We start from the raw sequence: 23,805 nt of genomic DNA on the forward strand, positions 1-23,805 counted from the left end.
CATACACTTGTATTGTGTCGCTTAGCTTTAACTGGTAAACTTATGTAAGTAACTGATTGATGTTGATGTTCAGGGGTTAATGAACATGATCGAGACATTTAATTCTCCTATCTATTAAGTCTATGAGTGCAATGTGTTGCACAAGTGGTAAAAACGAGCTTCTATTTAGAATAGGTTTAAAACGCTCCAGGCACCGATAGAAGGAAGCTTCACCTACATTTTTTCTCTCTTCTCATGACAACAGCAGTTATAAATTATACATATAAGTATCCCCATATTTACCCACAAGAAATCTCAGACTGGAACTCAAGTCTATAGCCAAAGCTCATGACCTTTTCACGACACTAAGATAAAATTATACTGTACAAAACATTGTCTAAATTTAGACGGTGGTATGAAGAAAGATGTTACTGAGAATAAGATTTAAATAAATGTCATCTATAATCAGATCATTATGGGTGGTCCCCACCTCATACTTTAATGCTGTTCATTATTATATTGCTGTGATGATCTTACTCACACTTCAGAAACAATGAACCCACCGTCGGTCACTGGACTGCTGCTGTTGCCTGTGGCTTTAACAAGCAGCATTGAAGCCAGAGCTTACCATTTGATAGCATGATTCTCACCAGAAGATTCTCTAAATCAACCTTGGGTAAAACTTCTAACCATAACCACCTCCTGGCTTTCTTTCAGAGTCCAGTATATTCAAATGAATGCATGCTTGCACACACCCCTTCATACATATACTTATCATCCTGGGCCACTGTTTCCTGATCATTTTTTGTAGGATTTCATAAGCAAGATTAGAGATTGCCTTGTTCATTAGGTCTATGGAACTTTTGGAATCATCTTAAATATTTTTAGTAATATCTATTAGTCTATGAATTTCAGAACTTCCTTGATTGTGAAATAAATTAATCACACCAAATTATATAGCCTATCCTCTTTATCATGTGACATTTCTTAGAAAGCAGAGAAAGATCACCGCCACTTTTTATTTAACTAGTTTATTGACATTTAATTCACATATCTTTCAATTCAATGCTACATTAAAAAGTATTGTGTACTTATCACCATAATCTATGTTAGATCATTTAAAAAATTCTTGTATCAATTATTACTAGGTCCCTATCTACCCCAAACATCCCCTTTCATCATCCTAAAGAGCTATTAATCTGGTGGCTTTCTCCAGATTTACCTAGTCTGAATTTCATGTAAAGAAAACCATACTTTTAAAAAACACAAACACAAATAAAACAGAGAGAAACTTTGATCCAAAAGAAAGCAGATGATAGTAAAACACCAGAACAAGGGATGACTTGGTAAAGTAGAAAAGCTAAGGCTAAGATGTTGCATTTTAACTTAACTAGATCTTCAGTAATCCAGTTTCCTATGTCCTTTGAGGACAAGAATACTCACATTCCTGCTCCCTGGGGCTTATCCATGTGAGGGCTCTGCCAATGGATTTTGGGCGTTCATTTCCAGCCAGCGCCTCTGTAAACCAGCTTCTCAGAAGTTAAGCTTGAATACTTATTCCCTCTTCTGGTTTTGAATTTTATGATTTGACAATCCTTGGAGAGCATGAACTAGTTTGCTCTTTCAGTGGGGACTTACATGACCTCTCACTTTAATGTGTCTGCTTGTTAAGACAAGTCCTTTACGACCCCAGATGCTATTCTTTCCGAGAGCTGGGCACCATCTGAGTTCTTCACCACCCTCTGCTCCAGCACTCTTCTCTCCCGTGGCCACTTCATGAGGACAAGTATCACCGTGGGCTTAAGGTTAGGGGCATCCCCACTTCTTCTTACTTTCATTCATTGCACACTAACAATATCAGGGATAGGTGTTGCTTAGCCAGGTGACTGGTTCCAAGGCCAGTAAAATTAAAAGCTTGAACTTTCTGGCTACAGATTCCCTCTCTCCTGTTTTATTTTCAGCTTGGTGAAATAGGACTTGGAAACATTTAATGTGTGCTCCGGAGGTTTTCTTTTCTACTTACTCTATTTTTATATTCACGGTGGAAATATGCTCTGAGTAATTTGCACGCAGAAAGTCAAATCATGGGACACATTTCTTTTTCAAATAACTGACTTGCAGAGTAACTTCATTCCATGTTTGCTACCTGAGGGAAAACCTAAAGAGATGCCATTATTAGTTTACCTGGGTTTGGTTTTGTTTGCTTGGGATCTTTTTATTATTATTGTTATTTTTGTATGTGTGAATGAGCCATGTTAACTAAAAACTCATGACCTAAGATTGACATCATTTTCAAATAATTTTATACAAAATGGAAAATGGTGTTCTTTACCACAGTGATGATGGGGAATGGCTGAGGCATGAGTAATAAAATGGGATATGTAGTTAACTGGATTCACACTAAATCTGCATGACCTTGAGCTTGCAACCAGAAAACATTGACGTAAGGCCTGCATGATGCAGCCAGCTTAGGAGCCCTGCGGGTGTTGTGCATTAGGTGGTAGGGTACTTGCCGCAAGGTCAGTGGTTGAAACCCATCTGCCTCTTACTGGGAGCAAAGTGGGGCTGTCTACTCCTGTCAAGATTGACAGTGAGGGAAACTACATATGGGGTTCCTATGAGCCAAGACTGGCTTGATGGCAGTGAGTTTTGTCTTGGTCACACTGTAGCTGTTATACAAACGTGACTGTGAACTGCTTCTTTGTCCAAATGAACTTACCTGACAATCATAAGACTAAAAAGACAAACTAACTATAAACCTAGTAAAATAAAACAGTTGATAATAACCTTGCACAATATTAAAAATTTCCCCTATATTCAAAGGACTAAACTTTTGCAGATGAATTTTCTTAACTTCTGATGATGTTCAACAAAAACATATACTAGTCTTTATTAGTAATATTTAAGAATAGAAATCTTGACTAAATTACATTTTGTCTTATATACTGAATCGAAATTTTAAATCTTTGTTAGGATGGGATTCCACTACATTCAGTCATTTTTGAGTTGCAAAGGGATGCTGTTGGTAGAAGTTAGAGACCAATTAAATATATAGTCACCTTTAATTATTGCTTTTTTGTTTAAAAAATTGCTATCGAGGCAGAGTGTATGCATAGAAAAATTACATATTAGATATGCAGTGCATAAGTGTCTTGCTCAGTGAGTTTTGGCAAACTAACCACTCTTACCATTCTCATTAATAAAAGAACACCATCATCCCCAGAAGCTTTATCCTCTTCTGCCTGCGTAACCATTGTCCTGACTTGGAATAAAGTAGCAGGCATATAGAATCTGTATGACTTTTCTCCCTCAACATTGGGTTGGTGAGATTTATTCATATCATACCGTGTAGTGGTTAAATAATTCTATATCTTTTTTGTAAATTATTCCATTCTGCATTATGTTACAATATTGAGGGACTTTCAAAAATCTTTAGGAAAAATTCTATTATTTTTTGAAGTCCAGTTTCACATGAATATTTGGGCACCCCATACATCCACCTGGGCAGTGGGCCAGGGAGGAGTACATCCATTAGTTTTATTGATGGTAAGCATTTATGTCATTATCTCATTGGCTGACTAATAACAGTGCTGTATGGGGAACTTCTACTTGGTAGGAATTGTCATTCATGATGGGGCACTTAGGCGCCCCCGTGGTTGAGGCGAGTTAAGTGGTGGACCATTCACTTAGAGGTTGCACTGGGATTCCAGTAGCCACTCTGCACGAGGACGATGAAATTATCTGTTCCATAAAGACTTGAGAAAACCATGGAGCAGTTCCACCTTGTCCTTTAGGTCTCTACACGTTGACTGATAGCAAGGTGACCGCTGAGGTGCATATTTTGCCACTTGGTGTCATTAGTTGTTGCCCCAAACCATCTGTGTTTATGGTGGAGACAGCCTGGAATGGTAGTGCTGGACCCCACGTCACTGCAGTTTGGACTCTGAGTTGGAACTGATGCGGGGTCAGTGGAGGCAGGTTTGAAGTGGTCTGCTTACGGAAGCCTGGGGTCCAATGGGCAAGCTCTGGCTGCTAACGGAGAGTTTGGCAGTGAGCGAGGTAGGACAGTCAGCGTTTGTAAAAACGGCATCCTTGTGAGCCCTATAAGGCAATCCTGCTCTGTCTTTGAGGGTCACTGTGCATTGGAACTGACTCAGTGCCAACAGGTCTGGTAGGGTTTTTGTAGTATGCTTATGTTCAGCCTAATGGTACTGATAAATATTTTTCTAACTATGGTGCATCAATTATACTCCAATCTGCAGTGTATGAAAATTACTATTGTTCATTGCAATCAAGTTAACTCTGACTTATGGAAATTTTATGTACAGTAGAGTGAAATCTGCTGGCCCTTTGCCATCATCCTGATCTTTGGAAGGTTTTAGTATGTCACTGTTTCTCTTGTGTCAGTCCATGGCCTTGAATATGTCTCTTGTTTTTACTGACATTCTGCTTGATCAAACACTGTGTCCTTCTGGAGCAAATGCTCTTTCTAGGTGATGTGTCCAAAACAGATCAGATGTTCGTGGCATTTCTGCCCTTTGTAGAACATTTTCGTTTCATTTGTCCAAGACTGATTGATTCACTCTTCTGGAAGTCAAGGGCACGCTCACTATTCGTTACCAGCTCTGTAATTTGAATTAGCTAATTCTTCTCCTGGCCCCTTATTTTCATTGTCCAGCGTTGACATGCATTTGAGATATCTGAGAAGACCATGGCTTGAGATAGGTTAAACTAAGCCACGAAACTGATCTTTTCCTTAAAAACATCTGTGTGAGATTTACCTCCTGTAATATGTCATGTGATGTTCCAGATTTTGCTTCCATAGATGTTGCTTCTTGATTCACCTATGGTGACATCCTTGAGTCTGCGATCTGCTTCTGTAAAGTTTTACTCTGTCCTATAGGGTATGTGTTGAAATGAACTAGATGTCGTACAGCCACGACAGGGCTGACCTAGAGCACCAGCCTCATTACGGAAGGCATGTCTCGGGTGCGTTCCTCTGTCTCTGCAGAGAATCCCAGTTGAATCTGCTTATCCAGAGGCACACTTGATTGGTTTGTTTGCTGTTTTATCTCAAAATTGAGGGAAGTGTTGCATCATTGCTAATTTATATGATCTGTTTTGGTATAATGGGAATCTTCATATGAAAAGATTGAACTGGATGTATATCAGCTAATGATGAATTTTCTTTGCCATGAAGATTTTTTAAATTGCTGAGAACTTAAGATTTTTTGAAAGGAAGAGTCCTAAATTGATGACTCCCCTGGGGTTAGGATCATACCCATATCCATTATGTACAAGAATGGATTATGTGATTGAAATCTTTATCAGGTATACTGAAATTACACAATGTTTTCATAAGAAAAAATAAACCATAAATATGTCACTAAAGATAACCACTCGTACCTTCCAGAGCTATGTTGAAATAATAGGTGAATCATAGTTCTCTTGATTATCTGGGGATAAATAATATATAGATTTCTGTCTTGGGACAAAGATCACAAGTAGGAGTTAAATGGTCTTTTCTGACCCCAGGGCTAACCTGTATACTTGAAGGGCTTTCTGGTTTTACTATTAACCTGATTGTTATTCTTAGAACTGGATATTTTTTTTCCTTGAAATGCTATGAGCAGTTTGAGCTGAAGTGGAGGAGTAAATGACCATAAGAGAAATCTGTATTTGATAGCTTATGGCTCATTCAAAAAGATGCACAATTGTCATCATAAGGTACATTGTTTTCTGTTATATAGCTTCTGGTATTTATAATATCTTTTGTACAGTTATTTATGAGTTATAAGTTATTACAAATAATTCCTAATTCTGATCTGATTCATTGTGTAGATGTTTATGCTGTGTAGTTTTTGGTCAACGCGAGGTATATAATTTGTAGTTATCTTATAGGTAGAGTTTTATTGGTAAACAAAAAGTAAACAATTTTTCAAAATCTTTTCACCTTTTTCTATGTCATAAATATGAACCTACCCTCATTTATAGTTTCTGCTGACAGATCTAAAACAGTGTGCTGCTGCTCAGCCTTTTTATTTCAAGCAGGTAATAAAGTTATTACAGCAGTGTTTTCAAATCAAGGTGAATAAAATGCCATGGTAATGCATCGGATATAAAATTCAGTATGCAAAATTTGCAGTTTCACTGCTGAAATGATTCTTCTTATTTCAGCACTTTAGGCAGCAGGAAAGAAGCACATATTCGAGATTAAGCATCACCATTCCACAGATCTTGCAGTTAAGAAAATGGATAGATTATCACACGGGGACTTGGGAGACAGAATAGCTGCAAGAGTGCCATATTGCACGTTAAAATTTTCCCTTACCCTAATCGAAATCTTATCCAAATATTTGGTGGCAGATCATTGGTAGGTACTTTTATTGATATAACTATTTTACTTATTTCTCATGATTGGTAGTCAGTTGGTTCAAATTACTTTCAAATGTACACATGCGTACTCCCCCCCCCCCCCCCCCCCATTACTTACTTTTTGGAAATTAGTTGATTTGGCTTCACTAAAGGCAAAAAAGGATTATTTCTAGGTTTGTAGCTGTGCCATTTTTAAAGAGCTGGAGAAATCACTTGATGTCACTTGGTCACTAAACAAATCTTAGAAAGTGCTCTTTTGTTCCAGTCAACTAGCTCCCTTAATTAAACAGTGTCCTTGTGTCGGTACTGTGTGTCCATGTCAGAGCAGTGGGTTAGGCACATGGTGCAAAGCCAATCTTGCTTGTTTTCAAATTAACTTGAAGAGTTCATTTGGGCCTCCCCAAACATAACAACAAACAACATATACATCCACACATACCTTGACGATCACTTTTTCCAAATCTGACTTTCCCATTGAAATGATAGTAGACCTCTTCTCAAATAGGTAGAATTTATATAGGTTCCAGCTTTTCCCATCCTTCCATTCTTCCTTCCTTCCTTCTCGTGACACTGGCACCTTTTTATTCAAGCCGTTACTGGGCCAGCTAGTCAGTAACTTTGTTCGATACTGCAGCAAACGTGGGGGACATAGTGATGAGAAAGCTGTGTGGACAGCTGATGAATTTTTATTGGAATGTAGATTTTAAGGACGCCCTCATGGCCCTCCAGTTGCCTAAGCATCCTTTAGCTTTTGATATGGTGGTGGTTGGGGAAGTCATTTGCTTTGAGGATCATACTTTTAAAATCATCCTAAGCTTTCAAATGTCTTGGTCACTATGTCATTTCTACCTGGTATAGTCTTCATAATTTGCATTCGTAATAAGGTTTGTGTCAAATTCTTTTGCACAATAATTCCTAATGTACTTCACCACTCCTGTTTTTGAGTATTCTGATTATTTTAGATTGATGATCTTCTGAAAAAAAAAACATTTAAAATATCTTAGAATGAGGTCCTGACAGTATGATCACTTTGGGTTAGAAACACATTTGTACTTTATGAGATGTATCACTGACTTGACTTCCCCAATCACTGTTGCCGGTTCTCTTGCGTGTACTCAATGCCCATTTCCCTGTGCCTTCACAGGCAGTCTGTCTGAGTATATGCTCACCTCCCATGACTTTGTATCTTTTCCCTCACAATTTCTTCCCCACTGCTTTCTTGAGAAATGCACTGTGAGACACATAATTATAAGTAGGCAAAAGCAGGGAATTGTTGTTGTTGTTTCCTTTGCCTGAGCCCTTTGGTCCAATGAGTTTTTCAACCCATATCACCCAGGGCATCTTCTGTTCCAGCATCCCTCCACTTCTCCACGCAGGACCTCCTCCAGGGACTGAAAGTGTGTGTGTCTTGCCATCCTTGCCTCCAAGGGACACCCTGCTGTTACTTCTTCCCATACAGATTGGTTTGTCTTTTTAGCACTCCATGGTACTTTCAGTATTCTTCTCCAGAACCACAATCCTAAAGCTTCTATTTTCATCAGGCTTCCTGGTTCAATCTCCAGCTTTCACACGAATATGATATAGTGGCTTGGGTCAGACACAGCTTTGTCCTGAAAGTAATGTCCTTACTTTTCAAATACTCTAAAGAGATCTTGTGCAGCAGATTCGCCTGATATAATACATCTTTTGATCACTTGATTGCTGCTTCCAATAGCATTGATTGAGCATCCAAGTAAGACAAAATCCTTGATAACTCCAAGGATTTTTCTTCATCAATCATGATGCATCCAGTTGTGAGAATTTAGGTCTTCCTTACATTAAGTTGTAATTCATACTGAAGGCTGAAATCCTTGATCTTTATCAGCAATTGCTTCAATTTCTCTTCACTTTCAGCATTCAAGGTTGTGTCATCTACACACAGTAGGCTGTTAATAAGTCTTCCTCCAGCTCTAGTGTTGCAGGCTTCTTCATATAATCTAGCTTCTCTGGTGATTTGCTCAGCATAGAGATTGAACAATGTGCACTTCATGCCTTCATATCTAAAGAAAACAAAACAAAAGGGGAAAACAAAGAAACAAGTGAAAGGTTGCCATTTAGTCCACTTCAAAGTATGGCTAGCCCCAGTGTGAAGAGTAAAACTGCGCTCGGGCCTCCGAGTGTGCATTGCTAAGTGTTTGACTTCTCTTGAAAAGCTCGGCCGTTCAAACCCAGCAGCAGCTCTATGGGAGGAAGAGGGAGCAGCTTTTTAAGGGATCACATATTATAGTCTTGTGTGTTTGTCTGGATAGACTAGAGAAAAAATTCGTAGACACTCATATTTTATGAGAGTTTTATATAAAGGGTAATTGGACATTAAGCATCCCAACCCAATCCAGTCCAAGCCCATAATTTCGACATTAGCCCATATGTCCGACATCCATCTACAAAGTCTTCCTCAAACTCACAAAAACACACACCGTGATGCCAAATGCAGGAGGAAAACTGAATCACTGAGCACGTAAGACTCTCAGCGCTGGCAGGGGTCTCCACATGGCTTCTCCAGCACCCAGGGCTGCATTGGGGTAGATCCAGGTGGCTTCTCCTCAGGGATGTCTCAGAAGAAGTGAGCCTGCCAGCTGAGGCAGAGAACCAGCTAAGGCACACTGTTCCGACCATTAGAGAGCAAGAGACCAGACAGGCTAGGCTCACAGTGCCATTTACCTCTCTGCCCTTCAATTTAACCCTCGTGTTCCTCTGCCAGGGTGGCACAATAAACATTAACTATCACACCTTGGAAACCCTGTGGGCTGTGATACATGGCTCTACATGGTGCCTCTGAGCCATAATCTACTCAATCGGGATGGAATTGAATGTTTTAGGTTTGGATTGCTAGGCCTATCTTTCAGTGTTCCCCTCAGTGGCTTCAAAGTGCTAATCTTTCCATCCATAGGCTGAACTCTACATACACTCAAGAATTCCTAAATCTTCCGCGCTCCCCCACTTTGTTCATTTAAAAATTAATTTTAATTTATCATTTTATTGGGGGCTCTTACAGCTCTTATTACAGTCCATACATCAATGGTATCAAGGGTTCCTATATCTTAAGAAAAATGAAGGGAACTCTGTTTTCATACTTAGGACATTAAATACCCGGGGGGAAAATGCTCTAAATTAGGCTCTCCTCTTCTTATCAGAGGAAAGGCTGACATCATTCTCATCAGTGCTATTATCTTAAAATTTCTTCATGTACCGTTAAATGACATTATTATCTCGTTAAGTCATAAGTTAAAACCTTTAAAGATTATTATAAGATAGCTTGATAAATAAATGCCTAAGATATTTGGTGTTTGCATATCTTTCATCTTCCCTTTATCATCCTATCCCTTGTATATTCATTACCTGTTACTTGGTCATTCTTTCAATGAGTAGTGAGGAAAATATCAAATAATAAAAATCTTGAAATTGTGAATTCCAGTAGCTGGAACTGACTCAACACATTAGTGAGGGAATTAACTTAAGGCCAGAGTAAATGTATTTTCAAGCCATAGTTTGCTTAAATAAATAAATAGTAGCAAAGGAGGGGAACAAAATCTAGCTCCAAGGAAATGTTGAAATGTCACCATTGTAGACATTTTATGGTAGCATTGATTTCTATTGTCATTTTGAATCATAGTTTTTTTGTACAGATTTTAAGATTTCATTTTATTTTCAAAGCTGATTGTTTTTCTCCCTCAAGAGCATCTTTCTTTTAAAATTACTTTATTGCTGGCTCTTAAAGCTCTTATAACATTCAATTGTTTCAAGCATATTTGTACATGTTAGTCATCATCATTTGCTAAACATTTGCTTTCTATTTGAGCCCTTGGTTTGTTAACTTACAAATTATCGATTTTTTCGTGTCTTAGACCAACTGCTGTGTCCCACGTTTCTGTTGTTCATCCCCCTGACCACGGTGATTATGTATCGATCATTTCGATCGGTTCCACCTTCCTCCCCTTTGCCCTCTACCTTCTCCCTAACTTCCTGGTATGTCTACTTCCAATCCTGTTCCTGAGGGGCTTAGCTGACCTGGATTTCCATGTGTCCTGAGGTCTAGTCTATACCAGTGTAGATAAGCATAATATATCTTTCTAAAAGTATTTCCTTCTTACAATATTTGAAACAATTAAAAGATAAATCATCAAACTTACCTCTGAGTGGATTCCAACTCATGACAGATGTGTCTTTGTCAGTAAACAGTTGTGTTCCCAATGGTTTCCAATGACCGATTTTCCCGAAGGGCTGCTGGGCAGATTTGAACCTCCCAGCTGAGCATATACTATCTGCAGCAGTGAGGAGCTCAACAAGGAAAAAGAATGGCAGTGGTTAGGGCTTTCATGTCTCTGGAGGAAAGACAAGATCACAGTTCATGTGTTTGTGGCCTAGAAACTGTACTGCTCTTCCTGCTCCCCCCAATAGCCAGCGGCCCATGATGGTGACCTTTCAGGAACAATGGCTTTCGAGATTTGATGAATTTAAGGATTTTGATGTGGGAGATTGTCCAGTAAATGCGATCAGATTGTTCTTGTAAGTGAAAGGCAGCAGGAGAATTGTCTTCACACAGAAGAGAAGGCTGGGTGAGCAAGGAGGCGGAGTAGGATGGTGTGGCCAGAAACAAGTAACGTGCATACTTGTGTATAAGCTGAGTTTTTCAGCCTAAAAATGTGCTGAAAAGCTGGGGTTCAGCTTATATATGGGTCAGTGGTACCCCAGCGAGGTGTAACATCTCATAACTGGACGAGCACCCGTTATCTCGCGGGTGATTGCCATTTCTCCGCTGTTCATTCAAAGCCCGGCCGACACAGTAGGACTTTGAATGTTTGTTTACTCCCATCTAACCAATCAGAGCCGTCCTATGATGTTTATCTTTGAATAAACCTTTTAAAGACCATGTGTGAAGGATGTGGCAAGAATGGATGTCATCTGGTCAAGCCCGACTAACAAAAGGAGGAAATCTTATAAAGCCTGACATAGAGTTAATAGCAAAGTGAGTTCGAGATACATGAGAAGACATTCCAGAAGACATGGTACGACGTGCCTTCCAGAAATGTAGTATTAGTAATGCTGTGATGGCAGTGAAGACTGCGCTTTGTATGAAAATGACAGCAGTGATGGTGATGACGGCGATCTCAGTGAGGACAGCGTCTATGGTGACCTCACACCAGCTGAAGCTCTGCATTGGGATACAAATGATGATGAGGAATCCAGTTTTGAAGGATTTTAACTCTTTACATTTTAGCTTGGTTGCTGATTGAGCTCAGGGAATAGTACTCTTAAGGTATCATTGTTGATACATTATTGTTTTTGTTGAATTTATTTTCCACTTACTACGCTGGTTTACTAATGTTAAATGACTTGTCCTTTTATTTATGTTTTTTTATTTAAAGTAAATATTTAAATACATTACCCCACTGATGTCTCAATTTTTAGTAATTTTATTTTCATTTGTTTTGATTATTGAAACTCACCAATAGCTTCTGCATTTTCCACCCTAGGCTTATACTCGCGCCAGTCAGTTTTTCTAATTTCCCAGGTAACAATTAGGCACCTCAGCTTATACTCGGGTCGGCTTATATTCAAGTATATACGGTAATAAGTACCAGCAGCCACTCGAAGCTGAAGAGGCCTTCTCCACAAGAGCCCCTGGAAAGTGCGACCTTGTGCACACCTTGATTTCATCTTGCTTGGGTAAAGAAATGGTAGCAAATGAGAGAGGAAGAAATTGTACAAAGTTCCACAGGATTTGGAGCATTGTCCTGGCTTCCAGAATTGTGAGAGATAAATTTCAGTTTATTTGTAGCATTTCATTTAAATAGCCATATGAACCTAATAAAATAGCATTGTCTGGTGGGTTAGTGGCAGAGTTAATTTTTAAACACATGTGATCAAAACCTTTTTAACAGATCTGCATGAATTCTAAAATAAACAAAACCGGTAGGCAGGCGATGGGTAGCTTATCTATTTGGGAAATGAATGTCACAGTGTAATTTGCTTTACTTTTACCATGTTAACTCTGACGTATTTCTGGCTTTCTGGCTTCAATTTCTGATTTTACATCTTATTAATTAGCTGAATTTTGATAAGTGACAAATGTTTATGAAATAGCATTAGACTAGGAATCACTGGAAGAGAATATAATTGCCTAATAGCTTATCCTTATTTCAAGACATTATAACTTTTTTTGAAATATAAAAACAAATAAAGCAATTTGAATATATAATTGGGATTTTATAATAGTTTTGACTCTAGAATAATGAATGTAACTCATTAATTGAAAGTTAATTGGTAGCATCAGCAAAGTTTATCTTATATTTTAGGGATTGCATGCTTCAGCTGATACTTAGTGTACTATTGGGATTTATTCATACCACACCTCTGGGTCTGATAGTGTATTAAGTTATGAAGAATATTAATATTGCTGTAGAACAATTACTTGTTCATTTGCTAACTGATTAAAATTCATGCATAATTTATTGAAATGAATAGAGATTTTATAAATAAGCCTTCTTGTTCTCAAGGGCCTCAAAACAAAATACATATGCTAATGTAAGACTACTTTTTACTTGCAACATAAAATATTTAATATGTAGCAGTATATTAGTCTCATTAATGCTAGCTTTCACCTCTTCTAATCATGCTGTTCATCAGTGTACACGCTTCCAAGCTGCTCTGAAAGGTGCCACGGTTCCAAATTTGAGCTGCAACTTGGTTTCCAGGCTGCTCCTTTGGTCTGTTTGCCTGGTCATCACACGCACCAGAGTGAGTTGTGCCTTCCTTTAGGCCAGGAGCCTGCTTATATCCTGTTTATAGTACTGACTTCTATACATAAAACACTAGTGTTAAATATTAATGTCCAGTTTTAAAATTGGTGTGCTCTCTGGCAAAACAGCATAGCATATAGGGCTTGTTGATATATTCTCAAATGCAGAAACGTATAAAATTCTGAAAATAGTGCCTAGTTTGCCACTGAGGAAATTGCAATGCCAAGAAGTTAAATAGCGAGTTCAAGTTTCCCCCGCTATTGGTCACGTATGCGCTATGAAACTAGGGCTCTGGGTTCCAAGTGTTATTTTATTTTGCACGTGACATCCTTGGAAATGAAAATGATGAGAAGACATTGCGCTTCGCTCTATTCTCTCACTGCCTCCAATATGTTACTTTAGTGGCAGCTTCTTCCTTCTTCCGTTCTCCCTCTTGGAATATACCCTCCCCCTCTCCCCTCTCCCATCTTCCTCTCAGCTTTTACATTCTTCTTAATTTTTCATGGCAATGGTGTACAGGATTTTAATAGGTAAGATTTCATAATTTCTAGGTAATGGCTAGGGTGGCAACTGAAAGGTTGGTCATTGTGGGAATTACATAATTTCATGTCAATTTGAAGTGTTGGGGTGGAGTCTAGCCTGTCAATCAGGCCACAGCCTGTGGTGCCTCCTTGTTGGCATGAACTCCTCATAAGGAGGGCCCTGGGAACATGCCCCCACCCCCCCTCCCTTTCTCCTGCCTTCAGTTTCATGCTGGAGAGCCATGCTGGGACATGGGAGAGCACTGGAGATGAGTCCATTGCCCTTGGATTTAAAAGCCCATGATCGTTCTGCATCACTGCATGTGGCTTCATGAGTATGACGAGGGATTAATGGACTAGCATTGAACTTGGGGCTAATATTTGACTTATGGACTTGCTCTGGACTAGGCAGGACTGTTTTCTTAATATACAATTACTCTTTGACATTAAGCTCTTTCTTATACATACATATATCAGTGTCCCTGGATTTGTTTCTCTAGTGAACCCAGCCTAACAGTTTAAAAGATGAGGCTGTCTGCTTCTTTGGAGATTTGCGGGCTGTCTCTTCCAGGGTCACTCTTAGTCAGATTGGGGGCTGTTTGTTGTTTGGTGATACAGACTGTTCAATGCTTGGCTAGTTAGCGAAAAGTTCAAATCTACTATGAGATACCGCAAGAGGAAGGTTACTCACCGACCTTGTAGGCCATTGCCGTGTCTTCCCTCCCTTGCCATTCCTGTCGGCACTCTTGGAAGTTTGTTCCCTGGAGTATGAAAATCTTTATCTCCCTTCTCTCCTCCCCCCCCCCCCCCCCGCCCACTTGTTGTTGAAGTCGAAGACAGTGGTCCATGAGAGGGAAGAGAGATTAATAGCTGGTGAAGGGTAAACTATTGGGGGAAAGCATGTGATCAGTAGTTCAAATTATTGAATACAGAGTTGAGGAGATAAAATGTAAACATTTATATAAATAAAGAAGATCCACACAATCTACTTCCAGAAAGTCATTGAAACCCTATAAATTCTATGGAATACATGGACAGTCATGAGTCAAAACACACAAAACAGCTATTTATTTTTTAGTAAATATTAGTTCAGATGGCAGAATACTTATAGGTATATCAATGGCAATATATGTAAAAATGTGTTTGATACAATTGATGTATGGGTTGTTATAAGAACTGTAAGCTCCCCCCAAAAATTATTTATTGTATATCCCAGTGGACAGTAGATTTAGCATTATTTCTTTGTGCCCTATTATTTTATAAACTAATATAAAAGTTGTTAGTCTACTTGGTAATGTGTCATAATATGTAATGTCTGCCCATATTTTCCTTTATTTTTTACTATTAGGATTTTACTATATATACTTTTCCTGAAGGTATGCACAGCAAAACCATGTTATTCATCAGGTTCTACAGTCATCTTGAGTACTTCCTTCAGTTGTGTCACCACTTTCATTTGTGTCTCTTCTAGTTGCTCCACTCCCATCAGTTTACTCTCACTGTACCCCAAACGCCTCAGCCATCCTTGAGAGTACCTGCTATTCAGTTAGTGTTTTATGGATACTTTATAAAAGAGTTTTGTTCTCAAGGGTGAAATTCAGTACTCTTTTTGGATAACCTGATCTTTAGCTGAGAAGTGCTGATGGCTTAATATTGGACTGCTAACCACAAGGTCGGCTGTTCGAAACTGCTAGCTATTTTGCATGGAAAGATCAGCCTCTCTGGTCCCTTTGAAGAGCTTCTCATCTGGGAAACTCGCAGGGTCCATTCCATTCTGCCCTGGAGGCTTGTGGAGGGTTCAAATCCACCAGATGGCAGTGAGTTTGTTTGGGGAGTTTTGAAATTAGGTAAAAGGTGATCTCAAGGGATGTTTCTATTTAAGGATTGAAGAGCATTTTCCAGCAGCAGACTCAGGGATTCCTCCAGTCTCAGTGGCTCCAACAAGTGTGAATTCTTGGAGAATTTAACATTTCTGCTCTATGTTTTCTTTTCCATCAAGGTCAAGCTATTGCGATCTTAATGGGAATGATTCATAGTGGTAGCTGGGCACTCACTCATTCTTCTGGTCTCAGAGAGCCTTTGAAGAACAGCTATATTCCCATCCTTCTCTGCTTCTTAGACTTCTGCCACTTTTGAGCTAGACAAATAGAGACCAATAGTTGTATCTATATGGCAGCATGCTATCCACATGCTTATTTGAAATATGATAATTCTAAATTTTTATGAATAATTTCACCACTGAATGTATTTGTGAAAAATATTCAGTAGACAATAAACTTAACCACTATTGCTAAGATAATTTACAAAACATTGGAGTAGATTTTATTGTTAAACATGTATGACTTAGGTGATAGAAATTTTTTATGGAATATAAGTAATTCTATATGTATACAGTTTACACAGAGTATATTTTCTTATTTTCACTTATTAGTATTTTAAATTTAGTTTTCATTTTATACATGAGAAAGTGAAGTTACAAAGTCATAGGAGAATAAGTCAAAGGTGATTTCAAGGGTTCCAGTTCATGCATGTGCGGGTTTATTGCAAACAAAACATGTGTAAGTATATCTCTACAATCAGCAGATGACTGCAGACAAGTTCCCTCAGATGCACTGCTTAGGATGAAAATTGAAACCTGGATTGGTGAGAAGACCAGGACAGTTGGACTAAGAAATTAATTTTTCCCTTGATAACAGTGAACCAGCTCACTCTCAGAGGAGAGCAAAGACTGTCCTGTGGGGTTTACACCAGGACACCATTCTCCTCTACCCTCCAACCCAGGTCTTGCCACGTCTGCCTACTTTTTGTTGTGTAAACTCAAAGAACCTTTAGAGGACATAGTTTTGAGCCCTTCAGGGATGCTAAAAACTCCACCTTGACATCGTATAAACTCAAGAGCACAGAAATCTGGGTGGAAGCGTGAGAGAGAGGGAAATAACTTCTTCAGAAGGACATAGACCTAACAATGTATGTGTTAAGAAACAATAGCTTCACATTTTGTTATTTCCAACGTAGAGCAATCCTGAACTAGGATAGAGCAGAACTGTCCCTATGAGTTTCTGAGACTGGAAATCTTTATGGGAGTGGAAAACTTTAATAAAAGTTTATTTTCTTATAGCAATGCTTTTTGTTTACCCTCATGTTCTACTAGTCACTCGAGAGCTATTATCATAATTGAGTCATAACTATTGATGAGAGTAAGGTATATTATTTATGTGTGTTTTGGTAGAAGAAAAGTGGTGTATAATAATAGCCTCCCTCTCCTTATCATTTTAAAACATTTTTATTACCACATCCATATATAACTCTTCTATAAATAATGAACTCATTGATTAAATATTGTGCCTGCGCCTTCCTGACTTGATATCTTCATATGCAATATCTAGAACAATCTAGCAATTAATAGCTGCTCAATACATATCTATCATGCTTTAAGATTTAAAGAAAAAACTTGACCTCTGTAGGATGCTGTTCATGGGTTCGCCTGTGCTGGGGATGTTTGCAACTCTAACTCTCCTCACTGACATCGAGTCGACTCCAATCCACAGCGTTCCAGTAGGAGGGTCGGTGCAGAACTATCCCTCGGGGTTTCTGAGACTGCAAATCCTTACCCGAGTGAAAAACCTTATCCCACCCCCCAGCCTCCATGGAGCAGCTAGTGGTTTCAAACTGTTGGCCTTGCAGTTAGCAGTCCAATGCATTACCTACTGTACCAACAAAACATCTTGTGCTTGTAACTTAGAATTTATTACTTAGAAACTATACTGTTAAGGTATACAGATGAATCTTTGCTTTATTAAATTCCATCAAAGAAGGTAAAACTATATCAGAGATGTTAAAAAATTGCTAGTGTACATCTTTTAATTTTTTAAATTCTTAGCATACATTGCCATTAAAACGGAAAAAATCTAAGGGCACTTAGAAATGCTTATGGGACAGTTCCAATATCTTTTGATTTTTTAAATGTTTTATTAGGGGCTCATACAACTCTTATCATAATCCATACATATACATACATCAGTTGTGTAAAGCACATTTGTACATTCATTGCCCTCATCATTTTCAAAGCATTTGCTCTCCACTTAAGCCCCTGGCATCAGGCCCTTTTTTAATTCCCCTCCCTCCCAGCTCCCCCCTCCCTCATGAGCCCTTGATAATTTATAAATTATTATTTTGTCATATCTTTTAATTTTTTCCATGAATTTTTTGAAGCTGCTACTCATCATCTTGGCTCGAAGTGCTTAACTCCCCTTCTCTGTGCCTTCTCTGATCTAATTACTTGCATTTAATAGCTTTCTATTATGTGATGTGCATTAGCACTTAAAAATAATTCTTAAATCTATTTTTGAACAACTATTGCTTCATTAAAATTCATTGCAAGTTGTCTTTTCCTTAAAGTCTCTGGCTCCTCTGATACGTGTTGTTGCAGAACTTCAGAGAAGTCCTGACCTGCTCACAATGGGCTTGGGACATCTTTTCCCGGATAGAGCATTCCCCACGGGCAAAACATGTAAATGGAGCTAGAGTTACGGAGCCCTTTATTAATTTCAGTACCTAGTATCAAATAGGCTCTAATTCACCATTTCTCTATGTTCAAACACTGGAATGTAGTTGAAAGCTCTTTTCAAAGAAATGTTTTTTTCTTTATGTATCCTGTGTCTTTAGAAATTTTTCTCCTGGAAAACCATGTTTTACTAAAGGAAAACGGTCCTGTGCCATCAGCAAAAGTATTTAAACTTAAAGGGTATGGTTATCAGATCGCTCACGTCTAGCTCATATTTTTTTTATAAACATGTATCAGGTACTGAGAAATAAGTCATTCAGTGAGCCCTGTAACTTTAAGAGACATTCGTGTAGCCATGTTTTTGAGTAGGATTGGTGCTGGTGCAGTGATTGAAGTGCGGAGCTGCTAACTAAAAGTTCAGTGGTTTGAACCCTGTCGACTCTCCTTGGGAGAAAAATAGGGCAGTATGCTTCTGTCTTGATTTACAGCCTTGGGAACCTGATGGGGACGTTCTTGTCTAGCCTGTGGGATCGCTGTGAGTCAGCATGAACTGGATGGCGGTGACTTGCATTGATGTACTATAGTGTTTTGGATTTTGACTAATTAGATTGCATGTTCATCTTTCCTAGAACCACCAAGACCCATTGCTCCTCCTCAGCTGCTTGGTGTTGGGCCTACTTATCTGCTGATTCAGCTAAATGCCAACTCCATCATTGGTGATGGCCCCATTATCCTCAAAGAAGTAGAGTACCGAATGACATCAGGATCCTGGACAGAGACCCACGCAGTCAATGCACCAACTTATAAACTGTGGCATTTGGATCCAGATACTGAATATGAGATCCGGGTTCTACTTACAAGACCTGGAGAAGGTGGAACTGGACTTCCAGGTCCTCCACTGATTACGAGAACTAAATGTGCAGGTAAGACTGAATAACGGACCATTCTGCTTTTCAACAGCATCTAGCTAAAGACATGGAAACTTAGCAAACAATGCCCCTTATTTGTTATGTAATCCTGTCACACTATGCTAAGAATTGTTGTCAACTAGGGAAATCACCACCTTGACTATATCAGACCTTTTCTGGTTTCCATGAAGTGTGATTGCTTCTCTGTTATCTTTCCAATATTTTTATGACTCTATAGTAATTTTCTTGCATGGTAATTTCGTTTTTCTTGCTGTGGCCAAAATCTCTAGTACATTCCAGGGAAAGTAGTATTGAGAGAGACCTTTGCAGCTCCAGCAAACGCTTAATGCTTTTCTATCCCTAGGAAATTGTCTTCCTCAATAATTAAGTTTTAGCCATTGTAGTGGCTATATCTTGTAACATAACTCAGACAAGAAAAGTGAAATCGGGATAATGGTGAGGTTGTAAAATCTTCTGCTCAAGAAAACTGTGGTTGAGACATCCCCCCGGCTCACTAGCTTGGCACCCACCTGCAGAACACAGAGAAGATATCCTTGAAATGTGTAGCTCTGTTGTTGTCCTTGCATACTTTAGATCAGGAGTGAATACAAGAATATATGGAGAAGGCATAGAACATAACAAAAATGAATGCAAAAAGCATTTGTTAACAAACATCCTGTCCATGTATGAATAATAGGAAACATGTTAGTTATTTGTTAACATCATTAAAAGTTAAATAATCTAAGTTATTTGAGATGATTTTTCTTTTCATTCAGTGAAAAGAAAATTTTTATTTTATTACTGGTAGCTGTTAGTTTAATTTTTAGTTTAAAGAGGCCCTTTTATCTGTCGTGCAATTTGTTGAAGCACCTGCAGAGGTTAGTATATGGATCTATGTATCTTGAATATTTAATGACTTAAGTTCGAAAATTAAAATCTAAACGAAGACCTCAGAAGAGGATTTCTTTAGTGAGGATCTTAGAAATAGAACTGCCTATAAGGTAGGTTGTTTCTTGAACATCTGTTTACCCTTTCCAATATTGCTGGGCTACTCGTCAAAGTACTGACCTAAAGTCAAAGTCACACCTACTCATTTAGCTGATATGCTACAGCTCAATTTTTATGCGATTTTAATAGCTCAATTATGATTTTTTAGATTTATACAACAGAGTTCCTTAATTTGTGATTGGTGTCAAAAGTTTTATTAAGTGGTTGAAAAACAGCATAAGCTAGAAGATGTTGGGTAAAGCTCTATGGTACAGCCAGAATCACCTGCTATGTTTTCTAACTTTTTGTGAGGTTAAGTTTATCCTGTGAAAATTTTGCAATAGTTTTTTCTTTTGGTTGTTGAAAACCTTTTTCCGTGAAAGGCACATTGATCATACAGTCTCATCTAGCTAGAGAAATAATTTCTGGGAGAACAGCGTGAAACTGAGAAGCAACTCAGTCTCTCTCCAAAAATGTAAAACCTACACGAACATTAATATATAACCAATGGCATCTCCTTTTATGAACATTTCCTTACGTTTTGTACTCACATTTTTGCTTACATCTAATCATTATGAGCTATATAGTCATCAAGGCAGCTTATTATTTCAGCAGTTTTCCTCTCGGTTCATATTTCAAAATTACTTTTTAAAAAATATTTCATCTCTTCTTAATTTTTGCTATCATCAAAATCAGCATTTAAATATGCATGCTTGATGCACCGCAGTTTTGTTTAACTTGGAAATTATTTGGAATTGGCCGTTGGGGTGGGAGCACGTGGAGATTGCAACGAGAGCGTGACGTGCGGTGAGGCATTATGTTTGGAGCATCACCGGCGCTGCAGGAGTGAGGGCTGAGTGATAGTAACAGCGTCCACTCTTCACCGCTTTCAGATTTGTAAACCTCCTGATGAGATCTCGTACCAATTAAAACAGAGTTTCTTCAGGGGTGTGGCTTATTGCAATATATGAAGATGCTCTGACCAAAGTCGCTCCCTTTTTGCTTACTCTCACTTGTCATTTTCACTTCTGCTTGTGTGGACTTGAGCCAGCGGCCTGCCAGATTGCCTGTTGATCTTGGGGAGTTGTCAACAGCCTGCCATCTGACCCATCAATCTTGATTCCTTTGTGTCAGCAGCAAGAAGCCTAGTAACCCAGATCTATGGACTTGGAACTGGATAAGTTCTACAAGTTTTCAAGTCATTTCCTTGACATTAACCTCTTTCTAGATAGACACATATAAGCTTCATTTGTTTTGTTTCTCTAGAGAAACTAGCCTGAGATACAGATTTTCTACCATGGGAAGTAAAACTAAAAATGAGAAAGCCTGAGACTGTCTTATGCCGTAAGATGATCAGCAAAAAGAAGATCAATATCATGTAATTCATAAAATGTCATCCAATATCATAAAATGTCAAGATATTTATATGACACTAGCTTTCAGCACGGGGACGTTGACATCCTAATGGCCGATCCACTGCAACCTCTGGCTCCGCCAAATTGTGATGAAGTGAAATCACTCACCGTGGGTCTCCGGTCCGTAGTCTCTGAAACTCCTACCCGGGGAATAGGTGGGGACATGCACATGCGGCAAAGAGGCCTCTAACTCAAGGATTGGTCAGTTTTGCCATTCTCCTGGGTAGAGCTGGTGCGCCGTTTGGGGAGAAGAAGAGAGAATCGCGTGACCCGCAGAAAGAAGAGAGACTGGTGGAGTGTGTCCGAGACTAGTGAAGTGGCGGCGGCTAAAGAGGCACCAGAGGCCACAGCACAGAGACCAGGGCACAGAGCGATCGGCCTCTGAGCCCACAGAATGAAGAAAGCTGCGAGCCTTCATGGCGCGACTAGATACCCGGTGAGCTCATGCCAACACCGAAGGAGCACCATGGCGCTTGCCAGAGCAGAGCTGAGACCAAGGAACTGTACGAGTAAGAGGCTAAGGATCAGACTGAGGCATGTGTGACCTGTTAGTTTCCCCAAGAAACCTCATAATCATACCCACTGTGATTTCTGTGTGGACATTGCAAAGGATTATGGGACCCAGCGGAGAAAGAGTGCCAGCAGAGGCATGTTGGCTTCAGAATAGGATAAAGACTAGGCTGAAGAAGGACCCGGTCTGGCCCCTGCTGCATCAGGCAGCTTCGAGTATGTATTCGGGTTGAATTCCCAGCACCCTGTTGCTGGAGGCTTCAGATGCGAGTCCCCCATTTCCTCACCGGCACACCATCTTGAGTGTCAGCATTTGTTGTTAAGGTGATCTTTCACATGCATGCTTTTGTCATGCAAGTGAATTTAGTAAATGAATGGGCTTGCAATAAATTTCTAAGTTTATTGAACAATTAAGAGAACCTGTTACTGTGTGCCGTTGTCTTGATTACAGCTCTTACTAGAACTGCCGCACAGGGTTTCTTAGACTATTGTCGGGGGAGACGTGTAGTCAGGAGAGACCAGTTGCTGGACAAGGACATCCAGCAGGAAAAGAGGGCCTCGATGAGATGGAGGGACACAGTGGCTGCAGCAGTGGACTCAGACACAGGAACAATTGCGAGGTTGGCGCAGGGCTGTGCGGTGTTTGTTCTGTCTGCATCGGTCGGAACCAACGCGATGGCACCCAAACCCGACAATTTTTATAGGAGCAGATTTCCAGGTTTTTCTGCCATAATGCAGCAGCTGAAGTGCTGGCCTTTTGGTTAGCCGTCAAGAATTTAATCCTTGTACCACTTAAAAAGAAACAGTGCCCATTTTCATTGCCGTGGAGTCATTTCTAACTCATGTCGTGACAAAGTACGACGACTCCAAAGGCTGTAATCACTTAACATTCCAGCAACACGACAGTTTCTCCTCTGGACCTCCGTGTGTTCAGTCGTTAAGTGCTTGATTAGTACCTGGAAGGCCAGTCATTTGAACGACATGTGTCAGGAGACAGATGTGACGTTCTGTTCTCCAGATGGATGACGGCCTTAGAAACCTACCAGAGAGTTCTCCTGGGATCCACAGGTCCCCTGGGAATCAGAAGTTACTTCGTAGATATGGGTTGGTTTGGGCTTTGAAAAGTAAATTACCTATATACTGCTGTTTAGTATTTTGAAATTTTCACTCTTTAAGTGATAGATGTTTTCTCCTAATTTTGGTAAATTGTGTTACTTGGTGGAAATCAATCGGTAAATAATGTTCAAGTGGTTTAATGTATTTGTATTAATGAATAAATTTTGCATTTGCAAATCCGAATATAGATTTGTATATTAATTGCTGTCTAGCACTACTTTAGAATCTCGCTATTGGTGGATTTCTTGCATTATTTGATTTCTATACCCAGTATTTTAACTGCTTTAAAGGTGGTGACTTCTAAGGGTCCGACCGCTGGGTAGCTGGGACTCAACACATATGGGTTACTTAAAAAGTCTGACGCCTTTTCTCTCTGATTCCTAACTCACAGAATGTTTGTTCCGTTTTTTTCCCTCCTTGGACTAGTATGAATAAATAACAGTGCCATAGGTAAAACTGGTAGGCATGTGCCTTTTGAAAAGTGTTTGCATCCCTAACTTATTCTTTGAGAAATATAGCAGGGTGTTTTTGACTTCACTCTTATTGAAAGGACAATTGAATGGTGTACTTCATACTTAAAACCATATTATGTTAGAAATATTTTACATAGCTAAGGAAGAATAAAAAATGTTTTACTTGATCCTTTTCAGAAAATATCTTACTTGGTTGCCGAAGCTGTTTTTTGTGTACTTTCTAAAGCGGTGGTAATTG

At 39.2% G+C, this 23,805-nt stretch overlaps 1 protein-coding gene across 2 annotated transcripts in view; it reads left to right on the top strand.

Moving 5' to 3' along the window:
• The window catches only part of PTPRK (protein tyrosine phosphatase receptor type K), a 634,437-nt gene that overhangs the window by 380,779 nt on the left and 229,853 nt on the right, over positions 1-23,805 (top strand). For both annotated transcript variants that reach the window (XM_075554571.1, XM_075554572.1), the window contains exon 7: positions 18,788-19,081. In XM_075554571.1, the coding sequence (XP_075410686.1) occupies positions 18,788-19,081 (294 nt within the window). The remainder of the gene's footprint in view (positions 1-18,787; positions 19,082-23,805) is intronic.

Source organism: Tenrec ecaudatus, chromosome 7, assembly GCF_050624435.1.
Source record: "Tenrec ecaudatus isolate mTenEca1 chromosome 7, mTenEca1.hap1, whole genome shotgun sequence".
Lineage (NCBI taxonomy): Eukaryota > Metazoa > Chordata > Mammalia > Afrosoricida > Tenrecidae > Tenrec > Tenrec ecaudatus.